At 47.2% G+C, this 26,844-nt stretch overlaps 1 protein-coding gene and 1 long non-coding RNA gene across 22 annotated transcripts in view; one reads left to right on the top strand and one right to left on the bottom strand.

Annotated features, from left to right (window-relative positions):
• ST3GAL4 (ST3 beta-galactoside alpha-2,3-sialyltransferase 4) overlaps positions 1 to 26,844 on the bottom strand; it is a 179,993-nt gene that overhangs the window by 34,804 nt on the left and 118,345 nt on the right. Inside the window, exon 1 of one of the 21 annotated variants that reach the window (XM_050921698.1) lies at positions 23,699 to 23,834. The exons of the other annotated variants lie outside the window; for them this stretch is intronic. Within the exon in view, the coding sequence (XP_050777655.1) occupies positions 23,699 to 23,701 (3 nt within the window). The 5' untranslated portion in view covers positions 23,702 to 23,834. Of the gene's footprint in view, positions 1 to 23,698; positions 23,835 to 26,844 lie in introns of those variants that run through there. 21 annotated transcript variants of the gene reach the window in all.
• On the top strand, positions 15,687 to 22,117 carry LOC127033700 (uncharacterized). Its single transcript, XR_007769190.1, has 2 exons — positions 15,687 to 16,890; positions 21,846 to 22,117. It is a non-coding gene; the product is annotated as an uncharacterized LOC127033700 (long non-coding RNA).

Below are 26,844 nucleotides of genomic sequence, written 5' to 3'. Positions count from 1 at the left end.
AACTCAATGATAATAGGGGTTCTCAACTATCCCCATATTGACTGGGAACATGTCACCTCAGGACAGGACGCAGAGATAAAATTTCTACACACCGTTAATGACTGCTTCTTGGAGCAGCTAGTCCTGGAACCCATAAGGGGAGAGGCAATTCTTGATTTAGTCCTAAGTGGAGCAGAGGTTCTGGTCCAAGAGGTGAATATAGCTGAACCGCTCGGTAATAACGACCACAATGTAATTAAATTTAATACCAACGAAACCCACCACCGCTGCATTTAACTTCAAGAAGAACTATGCAAATATGAGGAAGATAGTTAAATGGAAATTCAAACACTCACAAGAGGTGTAATACCTGCAAGCAAACTATTTTAAAACACCATAAGAGAGGCTCACGTTAAATGCATACCCCAAATTTAAAAAAAAACAGTAATAGGACCAAAAAAACATCACCATGGCTAAACAGAGTAAAACAGGCAGTTGTGGCAAAAAGAAATCTTTTTAAAAATTGGAAGTCAAATCCTACTGAGGAAAATAGAAAGGAGCATAAACTCTGGCAAGTCAAGCCTGTAAAAGTATAATGAGGCAAGCCCAGGGCCAGTGCAACCATTTAGGCGAACTAGGCGGCTGCCTAGGGCGCTGAGATTTGGGGGTGCCAAAAAGTGCCCCCCAATTTTTTTTTAAAATGGTTGACTGGCCGCTGCTGCCGGCAGCAGCCGGCAGCCCAAGGGGTCCCCCGGGTCAGGGTGCCGCCGCGACAGCCAGCAGCCCAGGGGGTCCCCCGGGTCAGTGCGCTGCCGCGGCAGCCGGCAGCCCAGGGGATCCCCTGGCCCAGGGAAACCCCAGGCTGCCGGCTGCCACGGAGGCGCACTGACCCTGGGGAATCCCTGGGCTGCTGGCAGAGGCTCAGAAATCAGAATCCCTCTCCCTCCCAGAGCAGGGGCTCCAGCCTATGCAATTTTTCTCATGGGGGGGGGGGGGGCCTGGGCGGAGCTGCGCAGCTCTGCTTAGTGCACGTGGTAGGAGCCCTGCGACCGCGCGACACAAGGGCTTCTGGAGGAAAGCGGGGGCTGCCCCCTGGCTCAGCCTCCACATCAGCCCCAGCGAGGGGCAGGAGAAGAAAAGATCCTCAGCGGTGGTCTGGTGGAGTGGAGGAAGAAAGAAGGCTCTGACGCTCATCTGCTGGGCAAGGTAAGTAAGTGCTTCCCCACAGCTCGGCCTCAGGCACCTGTGCTCCTGCCCCCTTGGTCCTTGGCTGGTCCCTGCTCCTGCTCCCCTTGTATGTGGGCTGCTCCAGAGAACAGCAGCCTGCAGAGCTGAGCTGCCCCAGTGCCCCCAGGCACCCCCCTTGACCCCATCCCCCCCACAGCCCTGACCCCCAGCTCCGAGTCCAGCCCCTCTGAGCTGGACACCACCCTGAGCCCATCTCCCCACATCCCTGAGCCCAGCCCCTGTGAACTGGGCACCCCTGAACCCAGAGCCCAGCTCCCCACCCAGCCCTGGGCAACAGCAGCACCACCCCCAGGCAGCGACAGCCCATTGGTACCAACCATCACAATCACCCATCATCTGCCCATTATGTAATTGCAAATGTATACAGACCATTACAGCTTTTAATGTTTTTAAATAATGTATTTAGTGTACTTTCAAATTATTACAAGTTAATTTTTGAATATATTTCACTAGTTATTTTTTACATTGCCTAATACATGTTACTATAGTATTGCAAATGTTTCATGGAAGGGGCCCCCAATTTTGCTTTGCCCAAGGCCCTCTGAATCATCTGGGCAGCCCTGTCTGAGTTTTAAGCCCTGCTGCTGTGTTTTGCCTGCAACAGGCAGGCCTAAGCCTGTGAGTTACGCCCATAGCAGCTGCCTGAAGAAGTGCTTGGGGGAATCATGCAGAAGGAGCGTGATATTTGTTTGAGTTCTCTCCTCATGGAGGCTGTGCTCCACTTGGTGCAGGACAGCAGTCTCAGCAGGACTCTAGGCCCAGCACCTTGCCTCAGTTTGTGGACTTGTACTGCACCCATCACCGGGCTCAGTCTGGCACCGTTACCCCTCACCAGTGCCCAAGAAGCAGTCAAAAAAGTTGGATGGACTGGTTAGGTTAGTTGTCGTGCTGTTGCTTGGCCAGTGTAGAGACCACTGAATGCATAATATTCCTCTGTGATGTTCTGTCCTGAGCACAATTGGCATGTTATGAGGTAGTGCCTGTGAGGGACAGGTGTCTGTTTATGTCATCCAGCCATCATGTCTTAGGTCTTGTGGGGGGGGGGGGGAGCTTTTCCATCCTGCTTTCATTGCATCAAAGTCAAAGATTATTTTCACAGGGAAGTTAGTAGGCATTTAGAGCAGATGAACATAGCACCACAGAGAGCACTTGGCAACCATTTGAGTGTGTGTGACCTATTTAGTTAGAAAATGGAATTTTTCATTCAAATTGAGTTTGTACCATTTGATGTTTTTAATCATTTGGAAGTGCATGGCGAGTTAGGCAGAATGGGTTCCGCAGCACTCCCAGTCAGATTTTGATATGAAGGTAGGACGTATACATGACTAAAAAAGGTGTATTTCTGATTACAATCAACATTGCTTAATTTTAAGGGAAAGTCATCTTGATCTCTTAATCAATATTTACGTCAAACAGTTGATGAAATTCAAATAGTTAATTATAGTAAGTGACATGCATTCTCTATCCTTTACTTTTAATAGTGAACAAGAAAAAGGACTGATAGGAATAAAATTTCATTTTTTTCATTTACAGTTGATGCAGCCTCATGGCAGATAAAAAAAAAAAGGTCTGGGGCACAATTTCATGACCGTGTATTGTGTATAATGTATGTGATTTTTTGGTGGGATGCGCAAGATGGAAGTTTCGCCTAGGGCGCAAAATATCCTTGCACCGGCCCTGGGCAAGCCAAAAGAGAATTTGCAGGGAAACTAGACACAAAAGACACACAAACTAACAGGAAAAAAAAAAAGGACATCAGAAACAGGAAACTGCCAAATATTCAGTGGGGCCACTGGATGATCGGGGTACAAAAGAAGCACTTAAGGAAGACAAGGCTGTTGCTGAGAAACTAAATGAATTCTTTGTCGGTCTTCACTGCAGAGGCTGAGAGGGAGATTCCAACACCTAAGCCATGATTGTTAGGTGACAAATCTGAGGAACTGTCCCTGATTGAGGTGTCGGAATAGGAGGTTTTGGAACAAACTGATAAATTATAAAGTAATACATCACCAGGACCAAACAGAAACCACCCAAGGGTTCTGAAGGAACTCAAATATGAAATTGCAGAACTAGTAACTGTGGTGTGTATTGCCTCTGTATCAGATGACTAGAGGATAGCTATGTAAAGCCAATTTTTTTAAAAGGTTCCATAGGCGATCCTGGCAATTAGAAGCTGGTAAGCCTAATTTCAGTACTGTGGTTTAAATATATAGACGAACATGATATACTGGGGAAGAGTCAACATAGCTTTTGTAAAGGGAAATCATGTCTCACCAATCTACCTAGAATTCTTTGGGGGTATCAACAAGCATGTGATCCAGCGATATAGCGTACCTGCACTTTCTGAAAGCATTTGACAAGGTCCCTCACCAAAGGCTCTTAAGCAAAGTAGGCAGTCATGGGATAAGAGGGGAGGTTCTCTCATGGATCAGTAACTTGTTAAAAGTTAAAAAACAAAGGGTAGGAATAAATGGCCAGTTTTCACAATGGAAAAAGCAGTAAAAAGGAGGCTCGCCCAAAGATCTGTACTGGGATCTGTGCTGTTCAACATATGTATAAATGATCCAGAATAGGAGGTAAACAGTGAGATGGCAAATTTGCAGATGATATAAAATTACTCAAGATGGTTAAGTCCAAAGCAGACTGTGAAGAGTTACAAAGGCATCTGACAAAACTGGGTGACTGGGTAACAAAATGGCAGATGAAATTCAGTTTTGATATATGAAAGTAATACACATTGGAAAACATAATCCCAACTATGCATACAAAATGAGGGGGATCTAAATTGGCTGTCACCACTCCAGAAGGAGATCTTGGCGTCATCGTGGATAGTTTTCTGAAAACATCTGCCCAGCGTGAAGCAGCAGTCAAAAAAGGGAACAGAATAGATATAGAAAAGGAATAGATATTCACTGCCATATTATCATAATGTTATTATATAAATCAGGTACGCCCACACCTTGAACACTGCGTACTGTTCTGGTGGCCAATCTCAAAAAAAATAAATTAGAAATGGAAAAGGTGCAGAGACGGGCAACAAAAATCATTGAGGGTTTGGAACAGCTTCCATATGAGGAGAGGTTAATAAGCCTGGGACTGTTCAGCTTACAAAAGAGATGACTAAAGAGGATATGATAGAGGTCTAAAAATCATGACTGGTGTGGAGAAATGAATAGGGAAGTGTTGATTACCCTTCTCATACCCCAAGAACCAGGAGTCACCCAATGAAATTATTAGGTAGAAGGTTTAAAACAAACATAAGGACCCACAACACACAGTCGACCTGTGGAATTTGTTGCCAGGTGATGTTATGAAGGCCACAAAAATAACTGGGCTCAAAAAAGGATTAGGAGGATAGATCTATCAATGGCTATTAGCCAAGATGGGCAGAGACACGGACCCATGCTCTGGGTGGCCCTAAACCTCTGATTGCCTGAAGCTGGGAATGAATGGCACAGGAGATGGATCACCTGATGACTGCCCTGCTCTGTTTATTCCCTCTGAAACATCTGGCACCAGCCACTGTTGGAAGACAAGATGCTGGGATAGATGAACTGGTCTGACCCAGTGTGGCCGTTCTAATCTGTTTAAGAAAATAACCCAACAAGCTCCAGCACGGCTTCCTGATGGGGACCTCCTGCACTGCCCTAGTACAGACACCACAACAACACTGCCAATTCTTTCGAAAGCTGCGGATTCACTGTAATATAACCTGCCCTATCTCTTACACTTCCCACCCTGCTGCTTTTCTTCTTGATTTTGATGCCTCTCCTCCTCCTCAAGGAAAGGAGGAGATCCAGCCCATCCACTTTTTGAAACAAAAGAGGTTTCATACAGCATAACACCTTGGGTTACCAGCCCTGACGGCACTCCTTGCCATAAAGCAGTTTAACCTGTTTGTAACAGGTATGCAGAGCCACATATAATCCTGTTAACGCAAATCAGACCATTAGATAGATGAGTATTTCCAAAGAAATCAATCAGCCAAAAAACACACAGCAACTATTCAGAGATTTCTCCTCTCCAAATATACCCTCTAGTTCCCAATTAAGATGGCCAGCTAGCACTTATGTTGGATAGCATCTTCCATGGGAAGGATTCCATAAAGCAGGGCCTGGACTGTGTCCCAGAAAAGGATGCAGAAGGCCAACAAAAGCCCGCTAAATGGGACTTCATTGATGCACAGGTCTGATGTTGATCCTCAACTCGGCGGGCCAGTTCCAGAGGAGGCACAGCACAGTTATGCATGGGAGACAGGTAAACTGTGCCCATGTACGAGCATGTACATGAGCCCCTGCTTCAGCTGTTTATTTGGATTTGTTTAAAGAGCACCTCAAGTAATCCAATTTACGATAAGGATAACCCAGTGTGCCTGGGCAAACCACCACTTGTTTGCCACACACTCAAATCCTGTGGGTGCAACTCACGGTCACTTCTGAAGGAAAAAACCGACAAAAGTTAATCCTCAAAACAAAAAGAGCCATCATGCGACTAAGCAGCAAGAGTAATTGAATCGACCCAGAAAAGCACAGCTGTGGCCATGGCTACACTAGAAAGTTGCAGCGCTGGTGAGGGGGTTACAGCGCTGCAACTTAGGATGTGGCCACACTTGCAAAGCACGGCCAGCGCTGCAACTCCCTGGTTGCAGCGCTGGCTGTACACCCGGTCGTGCCACAGGTGTAGTGATTCCAGCGCTGGTGATCCAGCGCTGGTCAGCAAGTGTGGACCCCACCAGCGCTTTTATTGACCTCCGGGGTATAAGGAGGTATCCCAGAATTCCTGTCCACAACAAACCGGAAGAAAGGGGGAGCTCGGAGTTCAGCCAAACTGCTTATTTAAAAAACAAACAGCTCCTGTTTGCTGAGCGAGCGGAGGCAGGCAGGGGAATTACTTTGGAATGTTCACAGCTGTTTGCTTGAAGAGAGAAACAGCACGCTCACACGGCAGATGGGGAGGGGGAAGTCCGTGTTGAGCAGATGCTTATCTGGTCTGACGGCTATTGAGGAGTGCATAATTTGCATTTAGTGAATGAGAGAGGGGTGGGGGAAGGGGTCAGAACTTTTAAAACGATTGAAGGTAGGCACTGTGTGTCTTCCAGTCCTCAGAACTTGCAAGGCAGGGAGCTGAGAACAGTGTCAGCTCCAAAAATCCATTCTCTCTGTCTCCCCCATGCTCCCTGTCACATTCCACCCCACCCCCCTCTTTTGAAAAGCACGTTGCAGCCACGTGAATGCTGGGATAGATGCCCACAATGCACCACTCCCAACATTGCTGCAAATGCTGCAAATGTGGCCACACTGCAGCGCTGGTAGCTGTCAGTGTGGCCACACTGCAGCGCTGGCCCTACACAGCTGTACGAACACAGCTGTAACTACCAGCGCTGCAGAACTGTAAGTGTAGCCATGGCCTCAGGTTTCACACAGCCTGGTGGACTCTGGAAACTAGCCCATGTGCATATCCAAAGATCACTGGGAGGTCAATGATGATTCTTCTCTGTATTGTGGTAGCACCTACCCTACTCATGGGCCAGCAGCCCCCACTGTGCTAGATGCTCTACAAACAAAGCAAAAAGGTAGTCCCTGCCCCAAAGAGCTGTCAATCTAAAATCATATCATATCATATCATCAGGGCACTTTTCTCTATGGTCTTCTTGGGTATCTCAATTAAAAGTGTCTCTTATTTTTCAAGTCTGTAAGAAGTCTGCCTAGGCATATGTACAACCTCCCCTACTACTTCTGTGAGAAATATGCCCATTACGTTCATCAGTACAACTGACCCCAATGAAAGACTTGGTGCCAAACCAACAGCATGCAACCAGTGGGTTAAACATACACTCCCAGATCTGCAGCTGGCATCATTCAAAGTAGCTCTACTGGTGGCTCAGACTCCCGCATCAGTGGGGGCTAAGTTCAAAACTGGATGCCTTTCTGAAGCTCTGCCCTAGTGACCGCAACTGAGTAGATGATCACCACGGTGATCTGGCCTTAAAACCTATGAAAATTTATCACCATTTATCTTCTTGTGGCACAGAAGCCATGAGCTCTGCAGCTGCATTGATTCAACCAATCCTCTTGCATCCCACACTGCAGTGCTTCAGATTGGGAAGGTACACCATACCTGCTGCAATTCAGCCACAGTGTTGGGAACTACGAGATAGGTGCTTCTAGAGTCTCTGCATGCACTGGCCCAGTCACAAGTGCACATCACCAGCGGCTGAGCTGTTAAGGGCACAGCTGCACTGATCTGCCAACAAGGATGACTTTAACAAAGCAAAGCAAATTCCACCTCAGCAATGCAGCACAGCAGTCACCAGTCAACCATAGGCGCTGACTCCGTGGGTGTTCTGGGGCTGGAGCACCCGCGGAAAAAAACTGGTGGGTGCTCAGCTCCCACCGGCAGCTCCCCATGGCCTTGCCCTGCCCCCCCGCTCCAGCTTACCTCCGCCTCCTCCACGAGCACGCCGCCGCGTCCTGCTTCTCCCCACTCCCTCCTAGCACTTGTGCTGCAACACAGCTGATTCGCGGGGCAGGGAGGGAACACGGCATGCTGGGGGAAGAGGAGGGGCCGGGGCGGGGATTTGGGGAAGAGATCCAATAGGGGCAGGGAGGGGGGGAGTTAGGGCTGGGACTTTGGGGGATGGGGTTGGAATGGGGGAAGGGTGGAGTCGGGGTGGGGCCAGGGGCGGGGGCACCCACCGGCGCCAATAAAGTTGGCACCTATGCAGTCAACTGAAGGCAAAAGCTAGTCAGCACAGATTCAGGTAGGTATGCAGAGCAGCATCTGAAGGGTGGAAGTGCAAAGGAGGAAGAGGAGAACTGGTTCAGGTGGGATAAAGGGGTAGAACTAGGCTGCGGGAGCACAACCAATGGTGAAATCCCACTCTTTGCAGAAGGGCACAAGGACTAGCTAGACGTTACAAGGCCTCTTGCACTAGCAGGAATTTCATCCAATGTCTAAATAAAAGTACTTTGGTAAAAAGGAAAAGTTATGTTTGAGAGCATGTCCAGCTAGCACCCAGAACATTGTATGACACCACTAAAATTCGACAGCTTCAGGGAAAAAATCCCCACTAACATTAAAATGCCTGGAATTAAACAGAAGAGAGCCAGCCAATTCCTACTGCAAGGGAATCCCTCTAGATTTATGGCTCACTAGGACAATCTGTAATCTACTCAACCCCACCCTTTGGTGCTATGACTACAGGGGTGTGAATGGGCCACTTCAGCTTGACTGGTCCCTTTAGCTGTGACACTCAGGGACCTTTCGCAGCCCTGAAGAAGAGCTCTGTGTAAGCTTGAAAGCTTGTCTCTCCCCCCAACAGAAATTGGGCCCATAAAAGCTATTACCTCAGCCACCTTGTGTCTCTAATGTCCTGGGACCCTCAACACTCATTGCCAAACCCATCCAACCTTAACTCTGACCCCTGAAACTTGCATAAATACAGCAAATTAGTGATTTCAAAAGGAAAACATTAAAACTTGGGAGGGAGGGGGAAAAATCAGTCTTGCTTGAAAATAAGAACAAATAGAAAATGTTTGCCAAATCCTCATCAAACTTCTTTTTTTTGACCAGTTCTATTCGTAGACCCCACATTGTTAGGAGCTAATGGAGATGCTCTTCAGTGAGACAGACCTGTGCTTTGTGGAGAGGGAAGGGGATCTGACCCCCAGCAGTGCTGAGTAGGCAGGGCATGTGGCGCAGTGACACCTATGATGTGCCAACCTGTCAACAGAGATGTTTACCAAGGCTGATTTCCACAGTAAAATAAGAGATCAGGTAAGTGTCTGGTTATGGTTACGCAGATAGGGCAGGGCCTGTGCGTCACAAGATCAGCACAAGGATACAACATATCTAAGGGACTTATCAGCCTCACCACTTTCTGTGAGCTCCCAGCCAGCCAGGAAGCAGAGTTGCCAGGGGAATGCCAGGTTTGTTGACTAAGCAACAACCTGAAGAGAGCTGTTAGGGGCAGGTATGCAAAAAGCAAATAGATTTTACTGCAAACTTCACCGTGGCTCCGTGCAGTGGTCTCCTGAAATGCGGAGGGGAAGGGCCACCAGACAAAGCAGGCAGTAGTCCGCACCGGGAGCACAGGCACAGGGTCCAGCTGTAACTCATGCCCTCACCCAGGAAGGGAGCATATAGACATGTCAGCTACCACCTCTTGCACCTTCTCTAACACCCAGGCGATGTTCTGTGTAGCCCACAGCACTAGGATTCCTGTGCCATGGAACCTTCCATGACACCTCCCATTCTGTAGTGAGCTCACAAGGTGCCCGTGTATGGCATTTAACTTGTAGTCTCCCACAGTTATTAGCTGCCTCCTCTTGGCCACTTGGGGTTTAGATGGCAGGATTCCACTCCACAGTCCCCATTTTAAAGGATGTGTCGAAGGCCAAGAGTCAGCCAATCAATGAGAGCTTTGCCGTTGACGTCAATGAGTTCTGGATCAGGCCCACTCTAAAGACTCCCATCTCCTCCAGTGCCAGCACTGTGCTGGCCTTCACCCTGCAAGGTGCCAAGTGCCTCTGGTGGGACACTGGCCATCCTCCAGGGTGGAGCTCTAGGTACAGAAGGAAATAGAGTGCTGGGAAATGCGATATTATGGCCAGGACGTGACAGCGTGCTGCACCTTTTCATCTTCTGTTTGCATTACTCTTATTTAAAATACACTTTCCCAGCTGATAAAAATCAAATACCTTTGTGTTTTTTTAAATGCTAATAAAAACAATGCCCTACCTCAGCCTGCAGAACAACCAGGCGGGTAATTAGCTTTAAACTCATATTGTAAATCTCTCGCATACGCAGAGGGAACAATCAGCTCAGCACTGTTCCTTACCATCCAAAACCACGTGGGTTTCATCCCTGCAGAAGGTCATGCACTGAGACACTAACACCCATCGCGAGGGTAGCTCTCTATTCCTGTGGTGGGTCTGACATATCCCTTTCCCCATCCAGGGGCCAGGTTCACTCCCTTTTAACAGGAGTTAGGGAGATATGGGAGACCATGGTTCAAATCCTTGCTTTCCCTCAGGCGGAGGGGAATTGAACCAGGGTCTCCCACATCCCAGGTGAGTGCTCTAACCACCTGGCTAAAAGTCCTAAGCCCATCTGTGAATCTAGCCTTTTAAACGTGCCAGGAAACACAGGATCGCTGCTCAAACAATATGTTTTCTTTCATAGAATCATAGAATATCAGGGTTGGAAGAGTCCTCAGGAGGTCATCTACTCCAACCACCTGCTCAAAGCAGGACCAACACCAACTTTAAGCAGGGAATTCTTTGAGCCCAAACACACATTTTGAATTCATTAGAAAACTTCAGACTGTTTGGATTTGGTTCAGGTTGAATTGAACTGTTTTGCTGATTCTTCAGAACAGCCACTGAAGCTATACATTAGTTATTCACCCAGCTCTGGTCACAGTTATTAAGCATGCTGCTCTCAGAACTTGAGCTGACAGCTCTACTCATCACAGAACAGATTCGGATAAGAAATAATGGGAAGCATTAGGCAGAGTAGAATCCAGTTTACTCTCCCCTAGCAGTGTCAGCTCCTGAAGAGCTTCTGTGGGTTAAGGAAGAGCAGATGCAAAGGGATCAGAGACAAAGCATGACAATGGAGCCCTTCTCCAACCCCATAACTAAAGTGTGGTCATCCCCCCTCGCCAAGCCAAGGAAAGGAGTATTTCCGTAGCACCCTTTGGGGCTCATCCCACGGGCCCACGTGCTGGGAGTTTAAATCCGGAGCTACCTAAATCAAGAGAGTTAACAGATTTTACTGGGAGTGGTAATTTAGCCAGAGATTACCACCTTTCAGTGCAGCCTGGGATACTCCGGGGCATGAAACACCTTCTGAAGCATTAACTATTTCACAATCACCCACTCCAACCCAGCCTGTTAATGCAGTGGACAGAGGTTCATATTAAGGAGAGGATCCCCCACATCTAGTCTGGAGAAACACACACTTCTCACCACAAGGAGAAGGCTAGAGAGAGCACATCTCACAATGTGACTCAAAGTGCTTTCCTTTTGAGTCCCCCTCATCCCACTCCGGGTCTCCCTCTCCCCATCCCTGAGCAAGATTTACCACCCTGATGGGGGCGGACCCAATTGGTGACCAGTGTCCCAAATCTACTGCAGCAGGGGTGTGCCGGGAATGGCACGTTTGGAAGGGGTTAGACAGAATGAGAGCTGAGATTTTATATACCCAGCACAGGCTGTGTTTTGCGTCAAGTGCCTGTAGAGGCTTTTTTACCCCTTTGCACTTGAGGAATCTCAGCCATTCGGTCTTCCCCAGAGGCCAAGGGAAGTCCTTAGTCACAGTAGCAGGCATTGATAGTTTCAAAGGGCAAGTGTCGCAGACAGGCTTAGACATGAAATCCATCGCCCCCACGGGATTGCCATACGTGATCCCACACTCCTCACCCACCCAGCCGACCGGGGTTGTGCAGTTGCTTTCGACACATCCCTGGCACAGGATCACAAACTAAAATCACCTCTTCACCTGCAATGGGGAAAGCCCAGAGAATCCTCAAAACCACATGGCAACTTCATGCTGCGCTATTGTCTCAGGGGAGCTGTTGCTTGTTTCCCTCTCCCCAGAATGTCTGTCTCAGTTGGGTGGTGAAGAGGAGGGAGAAACAGATGAGGGGAAGATTTAACATTAGAATGACAGGGCCTGAAATGCTCTAGTGATCCCAAACAACAAAGGGTTCTGCAGCAGTTCTTTCCCCACCATCCCTCATAAGAGACGGGGTGCTGCAGGAGGGCAGATGTGTGACACATAACTCATCTGCTTTCTATACATTAGCCAAAACCTCTGCTTTCTATAATCTGGAAATTCTCACATTCTCTCTCATCTGCTTTAAATTGAGAGTTCATTCATGGGAGTGCTGGAGTGATTAAGGGCAGATCAGCTATCAGAAATGACTCCTGCACGTCACTTTAATTAAACAACACAAGATTCCAGGTCCAGACTGCGATCTAATTTCAGATCAGAATGAGGGGACAGCAAAAACCCTCCAGATTGCAAAGGACTGGAATTGTCCCTGCCCACACAATAATATTCCACTCATGACACAAACCACAAAAGCAAGAGCTGCTATTTTAGTAGGACCTACAAAAATATGTTTCTCTGCCAAATTTAAGAGAGTGAGCGCCTTTTAATCTTTAGCAAAGTTAAAAGCTTGAACTGACGGGGATAAGGCTTGGGCACGCGGCAAAGGTAGAGACGGAGGAGAGCAAGGGGACCATAGAAAGCAGCTGTGGGGTGCGGCATGCAGCAGGACTGAGAGCAGAGAGTGCAGACTTTGGGGTGCATGAGCGCAGAGCAAGGCTGCGGTATATATAACTAATGAATCCCCACTGAGTGCTTGTACGCAGAGCAAGGGGAAGGTGAGATGCAGAGCTAAAGAGCACTGTACACAGAGCAAAGTCAGGATCAAACTCCAACGAGCAGCAAGCCAACAAGTTGCCTGCAAATGAGATCCACCTTCCAACTGGCAGACAGGACACAGAGCAGCCCCTTGGCTGGAGAAACCCCTTCCCCACAGGGAGTTTGTGAGGAAGGAAAAGAACCTGGCAAGCCATTGCAGATATCTGCACCTCCAGCCCCTCCAAGGTGCAGAGTACTTTGGAGGTAAGAACTTCACCTCGACCCTCTAGCCTTTCGAAATTTTAAATTGCAGTGCTCTCCGAGGGGCATGCCCTGGGAATTACTGATTCATGATCACAACCACCAGAGGGGGAGGAATAGCTCTGTGGCTTGAGCCTGCTAAACCCAGGGTTGTGAGTTCAATCCTTGAGGGGGCCACTTAGGGAACTGGGGTAAAAATCTGTCTGGGGACTGGTCCTGCTTTAAGCAGCAGGTTGGACTAGATGACCTGCTGAGGTCCCTTCCAAGCCTGATATTGTATGATAAATCCTGCTGTCCTTACAGAAACAGTCCCACTAGCTGCAATACAGCTCATCATCTGAGTAAGGCAAACCGGGGGTCAGCTGCCCTCAATTCTAGTTTCACAAATTTTTCCCTACCTGGTGACAGGCATTGCCCTCATTCTAGCAGAAAGCAGAACCAAGGATGAAGCCCCCTGTTACATGCTGGCAGTTATTTTACATTCGGGGCTTTTAATGAAAAAAAAGAGACAATTTTAACAAAGCCAGTAGTAAGAGACATTGCTCACCATCCACTATTTTGGATCACTCAGCCTGCAACTAAGCAATTATTTTAATATGAACAACAATGTAGAGTATATTCGATGACATAACCCCAGTTTGTAACTGCAGAGAATTCTACTATTGCAGGTATATAAATCAGCTACCCGAAGGCTGCAACCAACAAAGGTCGTGGAAGCAATCTAGACACAATCATTGCGGACTAGGAGAGCTTTTCATTATTGCGGACACCAGGAAGTGTGTTTTTGTTGGGTTTTACCTCCTCTTTCACCTCTGTTTCACTTACGTCTCCCTTGAGGGAGAAACGGGTCAATTTCTATTTGGTTTTCAGTTGTGAAGCTTCAAGGGATTGATTTTCTACTGTAACAGAAAACAGACGTGTCATTTTACGTGTTTCCTTGTATTGTGCTGTGTCATTCCACTAGGAGCGTTCAAACACACAAGAGACATCACACACAGATCTTTAGAGTTACTGCTCCATGATCCTCAAATCATGGATTCCTTCCTCCCGCTTCGCCAGCGGCCATGTTCTCTTTCCTCACCGTATCTGTTTATTACGGGATTACTTTAGGCATCTGCGGGGTTTGGGAAATAGGACATATTGTAAGTGCATCTTTATTAGTGGAACTTTCCTGATTATTATTAATTTTGCATTATTGTAGCCTAGAACAGCTCCATAAGGGATCAGGCCCTGCTAGACAATATTCATGCATATAATGAAAAATTCATGCATATAAGGAAAATATAATCCATGCATACAAGGGGAAAACTGACCCGCCCCAAACCAATTACAATCTTAATATCTGATGAAAGAGACAGACGGAGCCCAAGGGAACAGAGACACAATGATTCTGAGCTATTAAGAGTTGGGAGTTGGAATAAACCTCAGTTAAACTGGGAGGTGTGACTGCCAATCCTCATTTTAAGATACCAGCAAGAGACATGTAATCAGCCCCTCTCCTAAAACAAAGGCATATGAGAATCCACCCAGGAGTTAGAATTAGGTGGGTGGAAGGTTTGGTTGAGTTTTGTTTTGGGGGCAGGGGGGGTGCGTGTGAGCGAGCAAGAGAGATAGGATGAGCTGAAGAAGCAAGATTAAGCCAAGCAGACAGAAACAGATGGCTGATAATGTGGCCCTGGAAGAAAGTTGAGAAAACAGCTCTTTGGGCTCAGTGCTGAGTGGAAGAAGGCTTGGAACGGTAAACCAAGGAGCAGTCTCCTGCTGGGTGTTTCCTACTGGGTTCGGGAAACGAGGATGTGGCACATTCTTTGTAAATCAACAAAACTGCGTCAAAGAAATACCTGACCCTCCTCAATTTCTCCTCCTGTCTGGAACAATCTATAGCCTATCAGGCTTCAAATTTTTTGGCTAACCTTGGATAAAACGGGGTAACATCGCTGTTTGGATGACCGTCGCACCTCATAGCCCAAGACCTGGATCAGGACCCCATCGGGCTAGGCGATGCACAAACACAGAACCAAAAGACAGTCCCTGTCCCAAGAAGCTTACAATCTAAGCGTAAAGCAAGAGACATCAGATGGAAATAGACGGGGGAGAATAAGGCAACTGTGAGGTAATACTGGCCAGCATGATGGGCAGTGGCCTCGGCACACCCACAGGCCTCACCAATTTAAAGTTTTTGTGTAGGCATCGAGGCAAAGGAGGCGGGAACCGGAGAACAAGATAGTGTAACTGTCATAAACAGATAAGTAAGAGTTAATAGAACAGAAGTACTTCATCTCTCTTTTGACTGTAAAGGGTTAACAAGATCAGTGAGCCAGGCTGTCACCTGACCAGAGGACCAATCAGGGGACAGGATACTTCCAAATCTTGAGGGAGGGAAGTTTGTGTGTGTGCTGTTAGTGTTTGGTTGTGGTTCACTCTGGGGGTTCAGAGGGACCAGATGTGCAACCAGGTTTCTCTCCAATCTCTCCGATACAGGCTCTTACAAGTTAAAAACAGTGAGTACTAGCTAGATAAAGCGAGTTAGGCTTATGTTTGTTTTCTTTATTTGCAAATGTGTATTTGGCTGGAAGGAGTTCAAATTTATATTTGGCTGAAAGGATTTTAATTTGTACTTGTATACTTGGGCTGGGAGGGTATTCCCAGTGTCTATAGCTGAAGGACCCTGTACCTATTCCATTTTAAATTTACAAAGGTAATTTTTACTGTTTTTCTTTCTTTAATTAATAGTTTTCCTTGTTTAAGAACCTGATTGGTTTTTTTTATTCTGGTGAGACCCAGGGGACTGGGTCTGGATCCACCAGGGAATTGGTGGGGAGAAAGGAGGGAAGGGGGAGAGAAAGGTTAATTTTCTTTCTGTGTTAGGATTACTTTCTCTCTCAGGGAGAGTCTGGGAGGGGGGTTGAGAAGGAGGGGGGAAGGTGAATTTTCCTCTCTGTTTAAGATTCAAGGAGTTTGAATCACAGTGATCTTCCAGGGTAACCCAGCGAGGGGAAGCCTGGGAGAGGCAACGGTGAGGGAAAGGGTTTACTTTCCTTGTGTTAAGATCCAGAGGGACTGGGTCTTGGGGGTCCCCGGGCAAGGTTTTGGGGGGACCAGAGTGTACCAGGCACTGGAATTCCTGGTTGGTGGCAGCGCTACAAGTACTGAGCTGGTAATTGAGCTTAGAGGAATTCATGCTGGTACCCCATCTTTTGGACGCTAAGGTTCAGAGTGGGGAATTATACCATGACAGTATCTATCAGCACTCAAAGCAGTCCAGCCAGCTGCAGCATGCAGGGACCTTGGCAGACACTTTAGCACACTCCCCATCCATCAGCTTTTAAAAATTAAATTAATACACCACAAGGCAGCAAAGCAAGAGCAGAGGAGAGAGAGAGTCTGTAGTGCAGTAGAGGCTCAAGGCAATCTGATTATCTATTGCTACCCAGTGCAGGAAACAAGCTGACAGACACACTTGACCTAGCAGAATAACAACTCCCATGGTCGATTGCTTGTCCTGGTCACCCTCATGCTAACCCCAGGTAACTCACCCAAGTTTCAGTTTAAGTGGTTACATTTGTCCCTTTAAAGTTCCCCTCCCAGTTTCAACTGGATACAGAGTTGTTCTCCACTTTGAATCCTACACTCCTGCAATGTTGCTATGTGCTGTTAAACAGCCACTGTGTTCCACCCCAGAAGTAGCTGCAATTCATTGGTGGATTAAGTCATTCTAGCTTGGGACTCTCGGGAATGAAAGGCACTAGGAAAAACTTCAGTGGATTTATCTAAGGACTTGTCTACTTTGAAAGTGGGCTAAGCTAAACAGGAACAAGACATTCTTATTCTGGGATAAAAGTATCCAGACATGGGGTTATTCCAGAATAGCTGTTCCCAAACAATTCATGTGCGGACAAACCCAAGTACCTCATGGACCGACACAGGCCAAAGCATCAAGGGAGACATATTGTGCCTGCCTCTCCAAAACCAAACGTGGGTGTGTGAAAGCTGGCTGACCCCCCTTAATAGATTACAAGGGGCCAGTAGGTGGGAGCGGTGAGTACTGCTCATGGACACAATAGCCTGAACTTTTTCACTATCTCTTTTCCTCTGCCTCAAAGCAGGAAGATCCTGCTCCAAACCAGTCAGTACTACCCAGATAAGGGGAACATGAAATTTTACACTTACCAATCAAGTATTAGCACACAAGGGTCTTTGTCTGAATGTGTATAAAAGGTTTGTGAAATTTGTGTAAGACAGAGTCTTTTGTACCAAGATACAGGCTCTCCTTTTTCTGCAGAATAAAGCATTTTTCCTTATCCCTGTCAGGCTGTTAATTGGCTCTCAGCTAGGCAGACCCGATATTTCGGTAACAGTTTCTGGCGACCCAGATGGGACTCTCCTAGCTCGGACATTGGACTCCGGACGGCTGCGGCGAACTAGGAGCGGCGCCACTGGGGTGCTTAACCCCTCTTCCTCACTTCTCCACAGCCCCTGGGGTTCGTAATCCGATAAGGTGAGCCCTAATAGGATAAGGAAATACTATGTGGTTCTGGTTAGAGGCGGGCCTCTTATCTGGTTCTGGTGCACTATCTGGTTCTGGTTCTGGTTCTGTTCTGTTTAACCGGTTACTGTTGTTTTTCTGCTCTGCATACATTTGGGTGTTAGGAGTGTGGGCGGAACTGAACCTCTCATTCGTAATTCCTCGGAGTGGAAGCCATGCGTGCGAGGAAGCTCTGAGGTTGTATTGAGATCCTTCTGTCCCGTCCCCTGTAGCGGTCAGTGTAATAGAAGTAGGAAAACCTGGATTAGACTGTAATTCCCTCTGTTCTCTGTGTAATTCTCTTTTCTGTTTGAGTGTCAGCAGACAGATTGGTGGGTCTCTGGGTAAACCCTCTAAAGGGGTTTGGATTATATGTTAAGTAAATGGCCTTTACCTGGTGTTCAGAAAGGAATGTCAAGAGGAAATTGAATAGTTAAACGCCAATGGACTATGCGTTTTTGCCCAGGTGGCAAGCCTCACGAGGGAGGACTCGGGTAGTCTTGTGAGTAAGAATGTTTCAGGGAAGAGACCAGGAAGGGTGGGGGCTAGTTGAGAAGCCCATCCTCCTAGCTAAACTGGTAGTGGAACAAGTTGGTGCCCATGGAAGGTGCGGTTCAGCGAGAAAAGCAGGATCGGGCCAAGGCAGGCAGGCAACAGACAGAGAGATTGGAAAACAGATTGGAAATTCTGAGGGTATAGTGGAAGAAAGGAGTAAGTAAGTGTAAGCATGGGGATTTCAAATACCCAGGACAATATCTTGAAATGGTGGTTTGAGTTAATAAAAGTGGCTGTTGGGAGACAAGCAAGTGATTTAAGGAAGAGTGAGAAGTTAACTCTGTAGTTGCTGGAGGGAACAGCAGTTGAACTTTGTAAAATGCTAAAGAGGAAAGTTCTTGGTGTCTTCGAAATGTTTGTAAATAAATTCAAGCAAAGAAATTATTAGATTGCAATCATTTGGCTATGAACAATTTAGCTAAATTAGCTAAAGAAATATATACAGTGCTATGTAATTAAAATTTTATTAGGCTCGAAGGGGCACTATAAGTAGTGATGTTTTCTTTCAGTGTTTGAAAGCAGGAGTTAAAAGTAAAAAGCAATCAAAATTCTGGTAAAGTTAACTGTGTCCCTTTTAAGGTAAAAATCTTTAAGCTGTGGATAGCTTTGGATCCAAAAGCAAGCCAAAAAGCATCTATATTAATGCGAATTATCTAACTGATAAGGTAGAAGCCACTGAAACCTGGGCTGCCTATGAAACTAATACAAGAAAATATGGGGTAATTCCTCTGTTTTGCTTGAAATCAACAAGGGTATTTGAATATTTAAGTAATGATTGACTGCCCAGAAGGGGTAGACCTCTTTTTTTTGTCTTTCAGATAATCAGAGAAAACTGATGCCAGCTGAACAGCATTCAACATATCATGCATTTACTGGCACAATAGAAATTATGTTTTGTGTTCTATGTTCTGTCTTGTGGGGTTTGTCTCGTGGCCGGAATTGTTGTGTTTAGTGTTTTCATGGGATGGTCTGGTTTGAAATCAGGCAGAGGGGTTGGATTGGAATGCAGATACTTGTTTTATTCAACTTGGAATACAAAAAAGTGTTTGGATAAATCAGGAAAATGTAATATACTAAAGTCTAACACATTTGCTTAAGTAAAAAAAAAAAAAAAGGAACTTCATTGGCCAAATCTTTTAAAAAAAAATTGTTATTAAAATTCGCATACCAACAGTTTTTGGGAGCAAGGACATGAAAGGTTAACCCACTCCCCATATTGTACATGGGATCCTTCTGGCTACCTCAAATTTCTAGCCAGAGGGCTGGGGGTGGTGGGAAGCTATTGGACTAAAGGTTGTACTGAATAAACTCCTCAAAGTGGGTGTGCTTATCCTGGCTTGTTGCTCCAAAGCTCTGTAATAAAGTTATTTTAGTGGAAGGATATATGTGGCATACATTAAATAATAAGACTAAGGTACTGTATAATGGCAATGTTTATGTGTTCGTTGTTGGGAAAAGGTGTATGAGTGAAGAGTGAAAGTTTCCTTTGTAGGTTAAAAGAAGCCAAAAAGGGAGAAGGAAAAAAGAACAAAATAAGTTAACTGGAAAGAAAAAAAATAATAGCTAGCAGACTGAAGATAAGACACTGGCTCCATTCAAGGACACTGCTCACAGCTAAGACTTGGCTAATAACCAAGAAAGGGGGGTGGGGCCTTGAATGTGCCCAAGCAGCTATAAGATCTGCAGAACACTGCCAGGCACTAATGAAATGTGTTACGTTTTTTTTCTCACAGGTAAAGAAGCGCTACCCAAAGACCCTAGCAGCCCTGCCACTCCTTGAAATCAGGAGACTGGATCAATGTAAAGGTCCACCAACAAAAGACTGCTCTGGCTCCACGCTGGAAAGTCCTGCTAACTACCAACACCGCTGTGAAGTGCCGAAGACTGACTGCTTGAACCCATGAGTCTCACTGCAAAAAGACCCCTCCACATCGGGAGAATTCTCCTACTAATGATTAGCCTATTTCTCCTTCTAGCTCCACTGTGCCTTCTGGACAGCAAGGAAAAAGTACAAGGTGAAGTGCTAGTAACCTCTCCCTTGTCCATTGACAGATCTACTGTGCCTTTAAATTTTTCTAGAAGAATCAAAACCATTGCAGGGTAGTGTGCTGGTAACCTCTTCCCTGTAGGATGCTGAACCACGACTGTTTCGGGGAAGAAGAAGAAACACTCACTCCACTAAAATTGCCAAAGTCTAGGAATTCCTGACTAGAAAGGACATTAAAAACTGACCCTGGTGAAGAAACAAAAAATTATACACTGGCAGAAAAAAAATTGTGGGACCCATGCTTGGGATTGTGATATTAATTGGATTTTGGGGTTTGTTCTACAGGCTGCGCGCTGTGTTCTGGATAAATTCTTCAGTATGTATTGCTCTCCCTAATTGGATTTAAAATGACAGGTACCACAGGCACCTTGTTGCCCCTGCCATCTCCCCTGTTACTCTGTAATACACCCACTCCTAGGCTATTAATGTCAATGCCTCTTGAAAGTACCTAAGATTAGTTAAAGGTATACAACCAACAGATATAATATAGTACTACACCAAAAAGATATGTATTAGGATATCAGTGGACTGTGATTAATACAACACTAGGGGCTGCCATTAAATTAGCACAACAGAGGGCCTGGGTTATTTCCTCTGGAAGAAGAGGGACCTGACCGGATCCCTATGGGATGGGGCCAATAGCGCAGCAGCCATTTGAAATATTATTAAAAGCCAAGAACATGATAAGAAATCGGGCCAACTAGAAAAGGCCACTAGCCTTATTTCAGGAGCTCAGCTAACCTAAATACAGGCTAGAGATGGTAAGTTACATGTTATTTCCACCCTTAGTTCTATGACCCAGAAGTTACTAACAAAAATGTTATTGAATATCATTGAGGCTGGGAAAGCATTGCAGTGGAATCTAGTATGTTTAAAAATTCAGAATTTCCTGAATGACCAGCTGATGGCCATTTGGAGAGATCTTGAGCACCAGACTTGGCCCACTGCCCTTACAGACACATCAGGAGTATCATCTGATCTGTGGTCATGAAGACATATTTGGACACTTTCTAAGTGGAAGTGTGGACATTCACAATGCTCCTTCCAAGCATTTGGACCAGTTAGGGGGGTGTGCGCTTCCACATGCCAAATCCTGACGGGTCCATGGAGAGGATGCATGTGGGACTGTATTATTCACCAAGACATCTGGGAAATTAGACCACCTGGTATACCTAACTGATTTACAGTCAGTGCCCCAATCCCTTAGTTGTCAAACAAACAGGATTCCATTCTTTTGTCCATGCAATCATTCCCGAGTTAGGGGTAGCTGAACTAAAGAGAGCAGTTGTAAATAGTTCTGCAGGGCTTAAGAAAGCAGCTAATGCATTAATAGATGCTTTTCAAAAGTTACAAAAAGAGATTGATGAAGTAGCAAAAGTGGCTATGCAAAATAAACTTGTGCTAGATGCTATAAATGCTGAAATAGAGGGGGCTTGTGCTTGCATCGGAAAAAAATGCTGTTTTTATGTTAATCATTCTGGCTTAATTGAACAGGATTTATAGGCTATTAAGAATGCTGCTGTTATTTTTCATGCTGTATCTCTTGATCACACCTTTAATTTTAAGGACCTTCTCCCAGACCTTGGGTCATGGTTTACTGGCCATTTCCGTACAATTGTTAAATGGATTATTTTCTGTTTGTTCTTCCCATGGATTGTTTAAATAGTAATACAATGCGCAAAATGTCTGTATAATGCTGTAACCAAAGGTTCTGCTGTTCGTAAGACAACTCAGTACCTGTCTCTTCAGCTTGATCGTAAATTATGTAACGGGCCTGGCAATCTGGGTTTGCCAGGCCCAAAGGGGGGATTGTGAAAGCTGGCTGACCGCCCTTAATAGATTACAAGCGGCCAGTAGCTGGGAGGGGTGAGTACTGCTCATGGACACAGTAGCCTGAACTTTTTCACTATCTCTTTTCCTCTGCCTCAAAGCAGGAAGATCCTGCTCCAAACCAGTCAGTACTACCCAGATAAGGGGAACATGAAATTTTACACTTACCAATCAAGTATTAACACGCAAGGGTCTTTGTCTGAATGTGTATAAAAGGTTTGTGAAATTTGTGTAAGACAGAGTCTTTTGTACCAAGGTACAGGCTCTCCTTTTTCTGCAGAATAAAGCATTTTTCCTTATCCCTGTCAGGCTGTTAATTGGCTCTCAGCTAGGCAGACCCGATATTTCGGTATAAACGCAGGTATGCTGGGGTAACATTAATTTGTGGCTGCAACTCAGACCCTGTCCTTTGGGAAATCAGCCCTAAGTTGAAACCAAACATAAGGATTGGCTTTCTATCGTCTCCCTTTCTGGTGTAGTTCATAGTCCGAAGCAGTGAATTTCAAAATGTCAAAATAGCATATGTGAGATACCATTACATAGGTGCCCAGGACACTACTGTATGCCTGATTGATTAGATCCCTCTTAAGAGGAAGGACAATCATAGAATATCAGGGTTGGAAGGGACCTCAGGAGGTCGTCTAGTCTAACCCCCTGCTCAAGGCAGGACCAGTCCCCAGGCAGATTTTTACCCCAGTTCCTTAAATGGCCCTGTCAAGGATTGAACTCACAACCCTGGGTTTAGCAAGCCAATGCTCAAACCACTGAGCTATCCCTCCGCCCCTTCTCAGCAGGGCCGGCTCCAGACCACAGCGTGCCAAGCGCGTGCTTGGGGCAGCATGCCATGGGGGGCGCTCTGCTGGTTGCCGGGAGGGCAGCAGGCGGCTCCGGTGGACCTCCCACAGCCATGCCTGCGGAGGGTCCGCTGGTCCCGCGGCTCCGGTGGAGCATCCGCAGGCACGCCTGCGGGAGGTCCACCGAGGCTGCCGGATCACCGGACCCCCCGCAGGCAAGCCTGAGGGAGGTCCACTGGAGCCACGGGACCGGCGAGCGGCAGAGCCCCCCCCGCGGTGTGCCACCGTGCTTGGGGCGGCGAAATTGCTAGAGCTGGCCCTGCTTCTCATCCAGGAGTTAGGATGATAGACTAAAATTTGAGAGAGCAGGGTTCAGTTCCCAGCTCTAATGAAAGCGTTCTGTCCAACCTCGTGTACATCACGCAGGCCACATCTGCACCAGGAGAACTTTACTCTACCGATATGGGTACATTAGGATTCCGGCAGCACCGTAGTCCAGTCACAGAGCAGGACCCCGTTGTGCCCGGTGACGTACACACACAGAACAAAGTGACGGCATGCTACACTAGCGAAGTGCTCCTAGTACGGACGTAGCTTATACTAAGCAAGCTGCACTTTCACCAGTTCCCTTCCCCCTGCAAACCAAGTAAGCAATACCGACAAAAGTGCCCTCCTGCTGATACAGCCGCATCTCCGTTAGGCGCTTTTCTTGCACAGGCTTCACACTTCTTCGCACCCCTGCCCGACATAGCTATGCCAGCAGAAATCTGCAGTGTAGACACAGCCTTAGTCTCTCTCTGGCTTCGTTTCCCCACCTGTATCCTGGAGATCAGAGCACTGGGGGTGCGTGAGGCACTCAGATGCCACAGTAATGTCGCCTGAGATGCGCCGCAGAGAGAGAAGATTGAAGCAGCCAGAAATGCAAGCATCCTATTGGAGTTTCTGCTCACCAGTGACAGAACAGTGCTCCCCTGGGTAAGAGGATCACTCCAATATTAAAGCCAAGCCCAGTTTTTTTCTAATAAACAAAAATCCCTTCTGAACCCGGCAGGGTAAGAATTGCTTGAAAATTGTCTTCCCTCTTACCATAATCTCCGGAAAGGTTTCCACAGCCTCAGCCCTCCTCTATCAAAGCCACGGCGGTCTGTGCACAGCTCCAGTTCTATATTCCCTGGGTCTGCAGCTCCGGGCCCAGAGCACTGTCAGGCCAGAGAGGGGAGGAGCAGGCTGTGCCCCTGCTTCTGTTCTTTTAAAAGCTGGTTTGGGATGGGGTGTGGGCGGGAGGAGATCTGATCAGCTTGCTAGGGATGGGCAGGTCTAACTAATAAAGGTTTCCACCGTGCAGTTACACGCACAAATCAACAGTCTCCTCTCGCTGCAGTGGCTGGAGCGGTGCCAGCTGAATACAGTTACCTGGAAAAGGGCGTGGGGCGGGAGTCTGTCATGTCTGAGGTGGCCTTTAGCCACAAACTGAGGGCATCAGATGATAATGGCAGGCAAAGACTTGGGCTTTCCTGCTCTAGAACGTGCTGCGTGTTGTTAGACAAGGGGCGAAGGAACCTGCTTGTCTGAGCATGGGACTGGGAGCCAGGAACTCCCGAGTGCCATCCCTGGTTGGGCCACGTAGGGTATGTCTCCACTAGAGTAGGAATATGCAACTTTCCCTGCTTGAGGAGTCAGCTCTGGTCCAGCTAGCATGATAACAGAACATAGCCAGAGCAGCACGAGCAGCACGAGGGGCTAACCGTCCTGAGGCCGGTGCAGTCCAGGATACTGAGTACATACTCAGCATGGTCAGCCCCTCCCGCCACTCATGCTGCAGTAGATATGCTCTATTTTTAGTGTCCCCTTGCTCACGATGGGCCTGATTTTCAGTGACTTCAACTGAGGTACTCATCCCCTCCACCAGTCTGACCTCATGTGCTCCTTGCTAGCCAGTGCAGGGCTGGCTTTATGAACTGCAGGGCCCAATTCGAATATCCTGCGGCAGTCTGGGGCTTCGGCAGCATTTCAGCAGCGGGGGATCCACTCCAGGTCTTCCATGGCACAAAGGACCCCTCGCCGCCAAAATGCCGAAGGCCCAGAGCAGACCCGCCCTCAGCCGCTGAAATGCTGCCAAAGACCCAGAGCGGACCAGGTGAGTAAAAAAAAAAAAAAAAAAAAAAATTAAAAAGGCACCTAAGGTGCGGGGCCCTCTTAGGCACGGGGCCCAATTCCGGGGAATCGGCTTAAAGCCAGCCGTGAGCCAGGGCCTGCCCATACACCACACTGGCACCGCTCTGAAGAGACCACCTTGTTCTCCAGAATCTCCGCTTTCGTACCAACATCTCTGCAGTGGTAATGGCTGCATACAGCCTTCAAAAATATAAGCAGAGCGTAACCAGTACAGAGATGACTCTGCAGCCAGTCTAGAATAATAGTTCAGAGGCGTGACCTGCCCCATTCTTTGCAGAGTGGTGTTAGCTCTGATGGCCCATGTGAACTCATTCTCACTCCTCCAGTAAAAAGGCAGGGGAAGAGTCACTGATCTGCACCAATTACTGCAAGCGGTGTCTCATTTTCGTGCCACAAGTGAGCAGCATTTGGGAGATGCCACTACTTATTTTTCTCCTTCCAACCACAAAGGATCCAAGCCAGAGATAACCCATGCTTATTGATAGTGGGCAGGAGGGGGGGCACGGAAGGGCAGAGTGAGGACTTCAGCAGCGTGACGGAGCATGCTCAGTATAGGGCAAGCAGCAAATCAGAGGGAAAGGGCATGTGCCCCTTCCCCTTCTCCCTTCTGATCCAAGCCCAAGGAGCCTAGCCGGGGTCATGGGCATAGTGAAGCAGGGAAACCAAGCCTAAGGAAAGCAGTGGAGGTCAGAGTACATCTGCACAATCTACAGTGAGCAGCATCTCCATTTGGCAAATCACAGGGGTGATAAATAAAAATAAATAAATATCCTTTATTATGCTTGGAGAACCACCACCTTCCTCCCCACCCTCAGTCTGACTCCCAGATACAATCCCTCCATCCCAGTTCTCCCCTTCTGTAAAACTGGGGTTGACGATTCTTCTCTCCCTCACAGAAGGCTGCACAAATTAACCGATGCTTTGAAGAGACAAGTATTCAATGTTTTTTCTCTCTCGATTCCCTTTCATCGGGTTAGTTTTACTCTTCTCAATTCTGTTCCTGGGTCAGCAACTGCATCCCCACTTGTGGCATTTACACTTCACCCAGGATCTGCTCCACATCCATTTCCTTTCTTGCCCTTTGATTTCCAGTGAACCATGATTTATCCCCACCAGATGAAATATCATAACTTCCCAGCCTACAACAACAGCTCGTCCTCCTGTTTGTGCTCATACCACTGTACTGGTTTTAAGGAAAGCCAAGAGAGAAACAGAACTTCCTTCATCTTGGATGCCTCAGAACAGCCAAGGAGACCGGATGAGGAGGAGGAACCAGGAATGTTCATCCTTGGATGGCTGAGGATGGATGAGCTGGAAATTTCCACTACATGCATCTGACGAAGTGGGTATTCACCCACGAAAGCTCATGCTCCAAAACGTCTGTTAGTCTATAAGGTGCCACAGGACTCTTTGCTGCTTTTACAGACCCAGACTAACATGGCTACCCCTCTGATACTGACATCCTCAGATGTTGCTCCTCTCTCCGGATCGGTCATTGCCTGCCCGACTGATGAAGAATCATCGAATCATAGAATATCAGGGTTGGAAGGGACCTCAGGAGGTCATCTAGTCCAACCCCCTGCTCAAAGCAGGACCAATCCCCAACTAAATCATCCTAGCCAGGGCTTTGTCAAGCCTGACCTTAAAAACCTCTAAGGAAGGAGATTCCACCACCTCCCTAGGTAACCCGTTCCAGTGCTTCACCACCCTCCTAGTAAAAAGTTTTTCCTAATATCCAACCTAAAGCTCCCCCACTGCAACTTGAAACCATTATTTCTTGTTCTGTAGAGCTGGGAAAGCACACAGAAAGAACACAAACACACAAACACACACACACACACACGCCAACTGATAACTGCCATCAAGTGGTCACCAGCAGTGAATCTGGAGACACCTGACAGGGAAAGGAACAGGAACAAACACCCTGGGATGCCAGCTCACACTCGCATCCCCGAGTTGTCCTGAAGACAGCTATGGTGACCATGGTTCTCTCCCTAGGGCAGGTCCTGCGTGGGCAGCAGTGCTAGCTAACCCAGTAGTGTGCCTCAGCCCTGGAC

The sequence above is a fragment of the Gopherus flavomarginatus genome, chromosome 13, assembly GCF_025201925.1.
Source record: "Gopherus flavomarginatus isolate rGopFla2 chromosome 13, rGopFla2.mat.asm, whole genome shotgun sequence".
Lineage (NCBI taxonomy): Eukaryota > Metazoa > Chordata > Testudines > Testudinidae > Gopherus > Gopherus flavomarginatus.
Note: the sequence above shows the minus strand (reverse complement) of the source record. Positions and strands in the feature narration are given on the sequence as shown.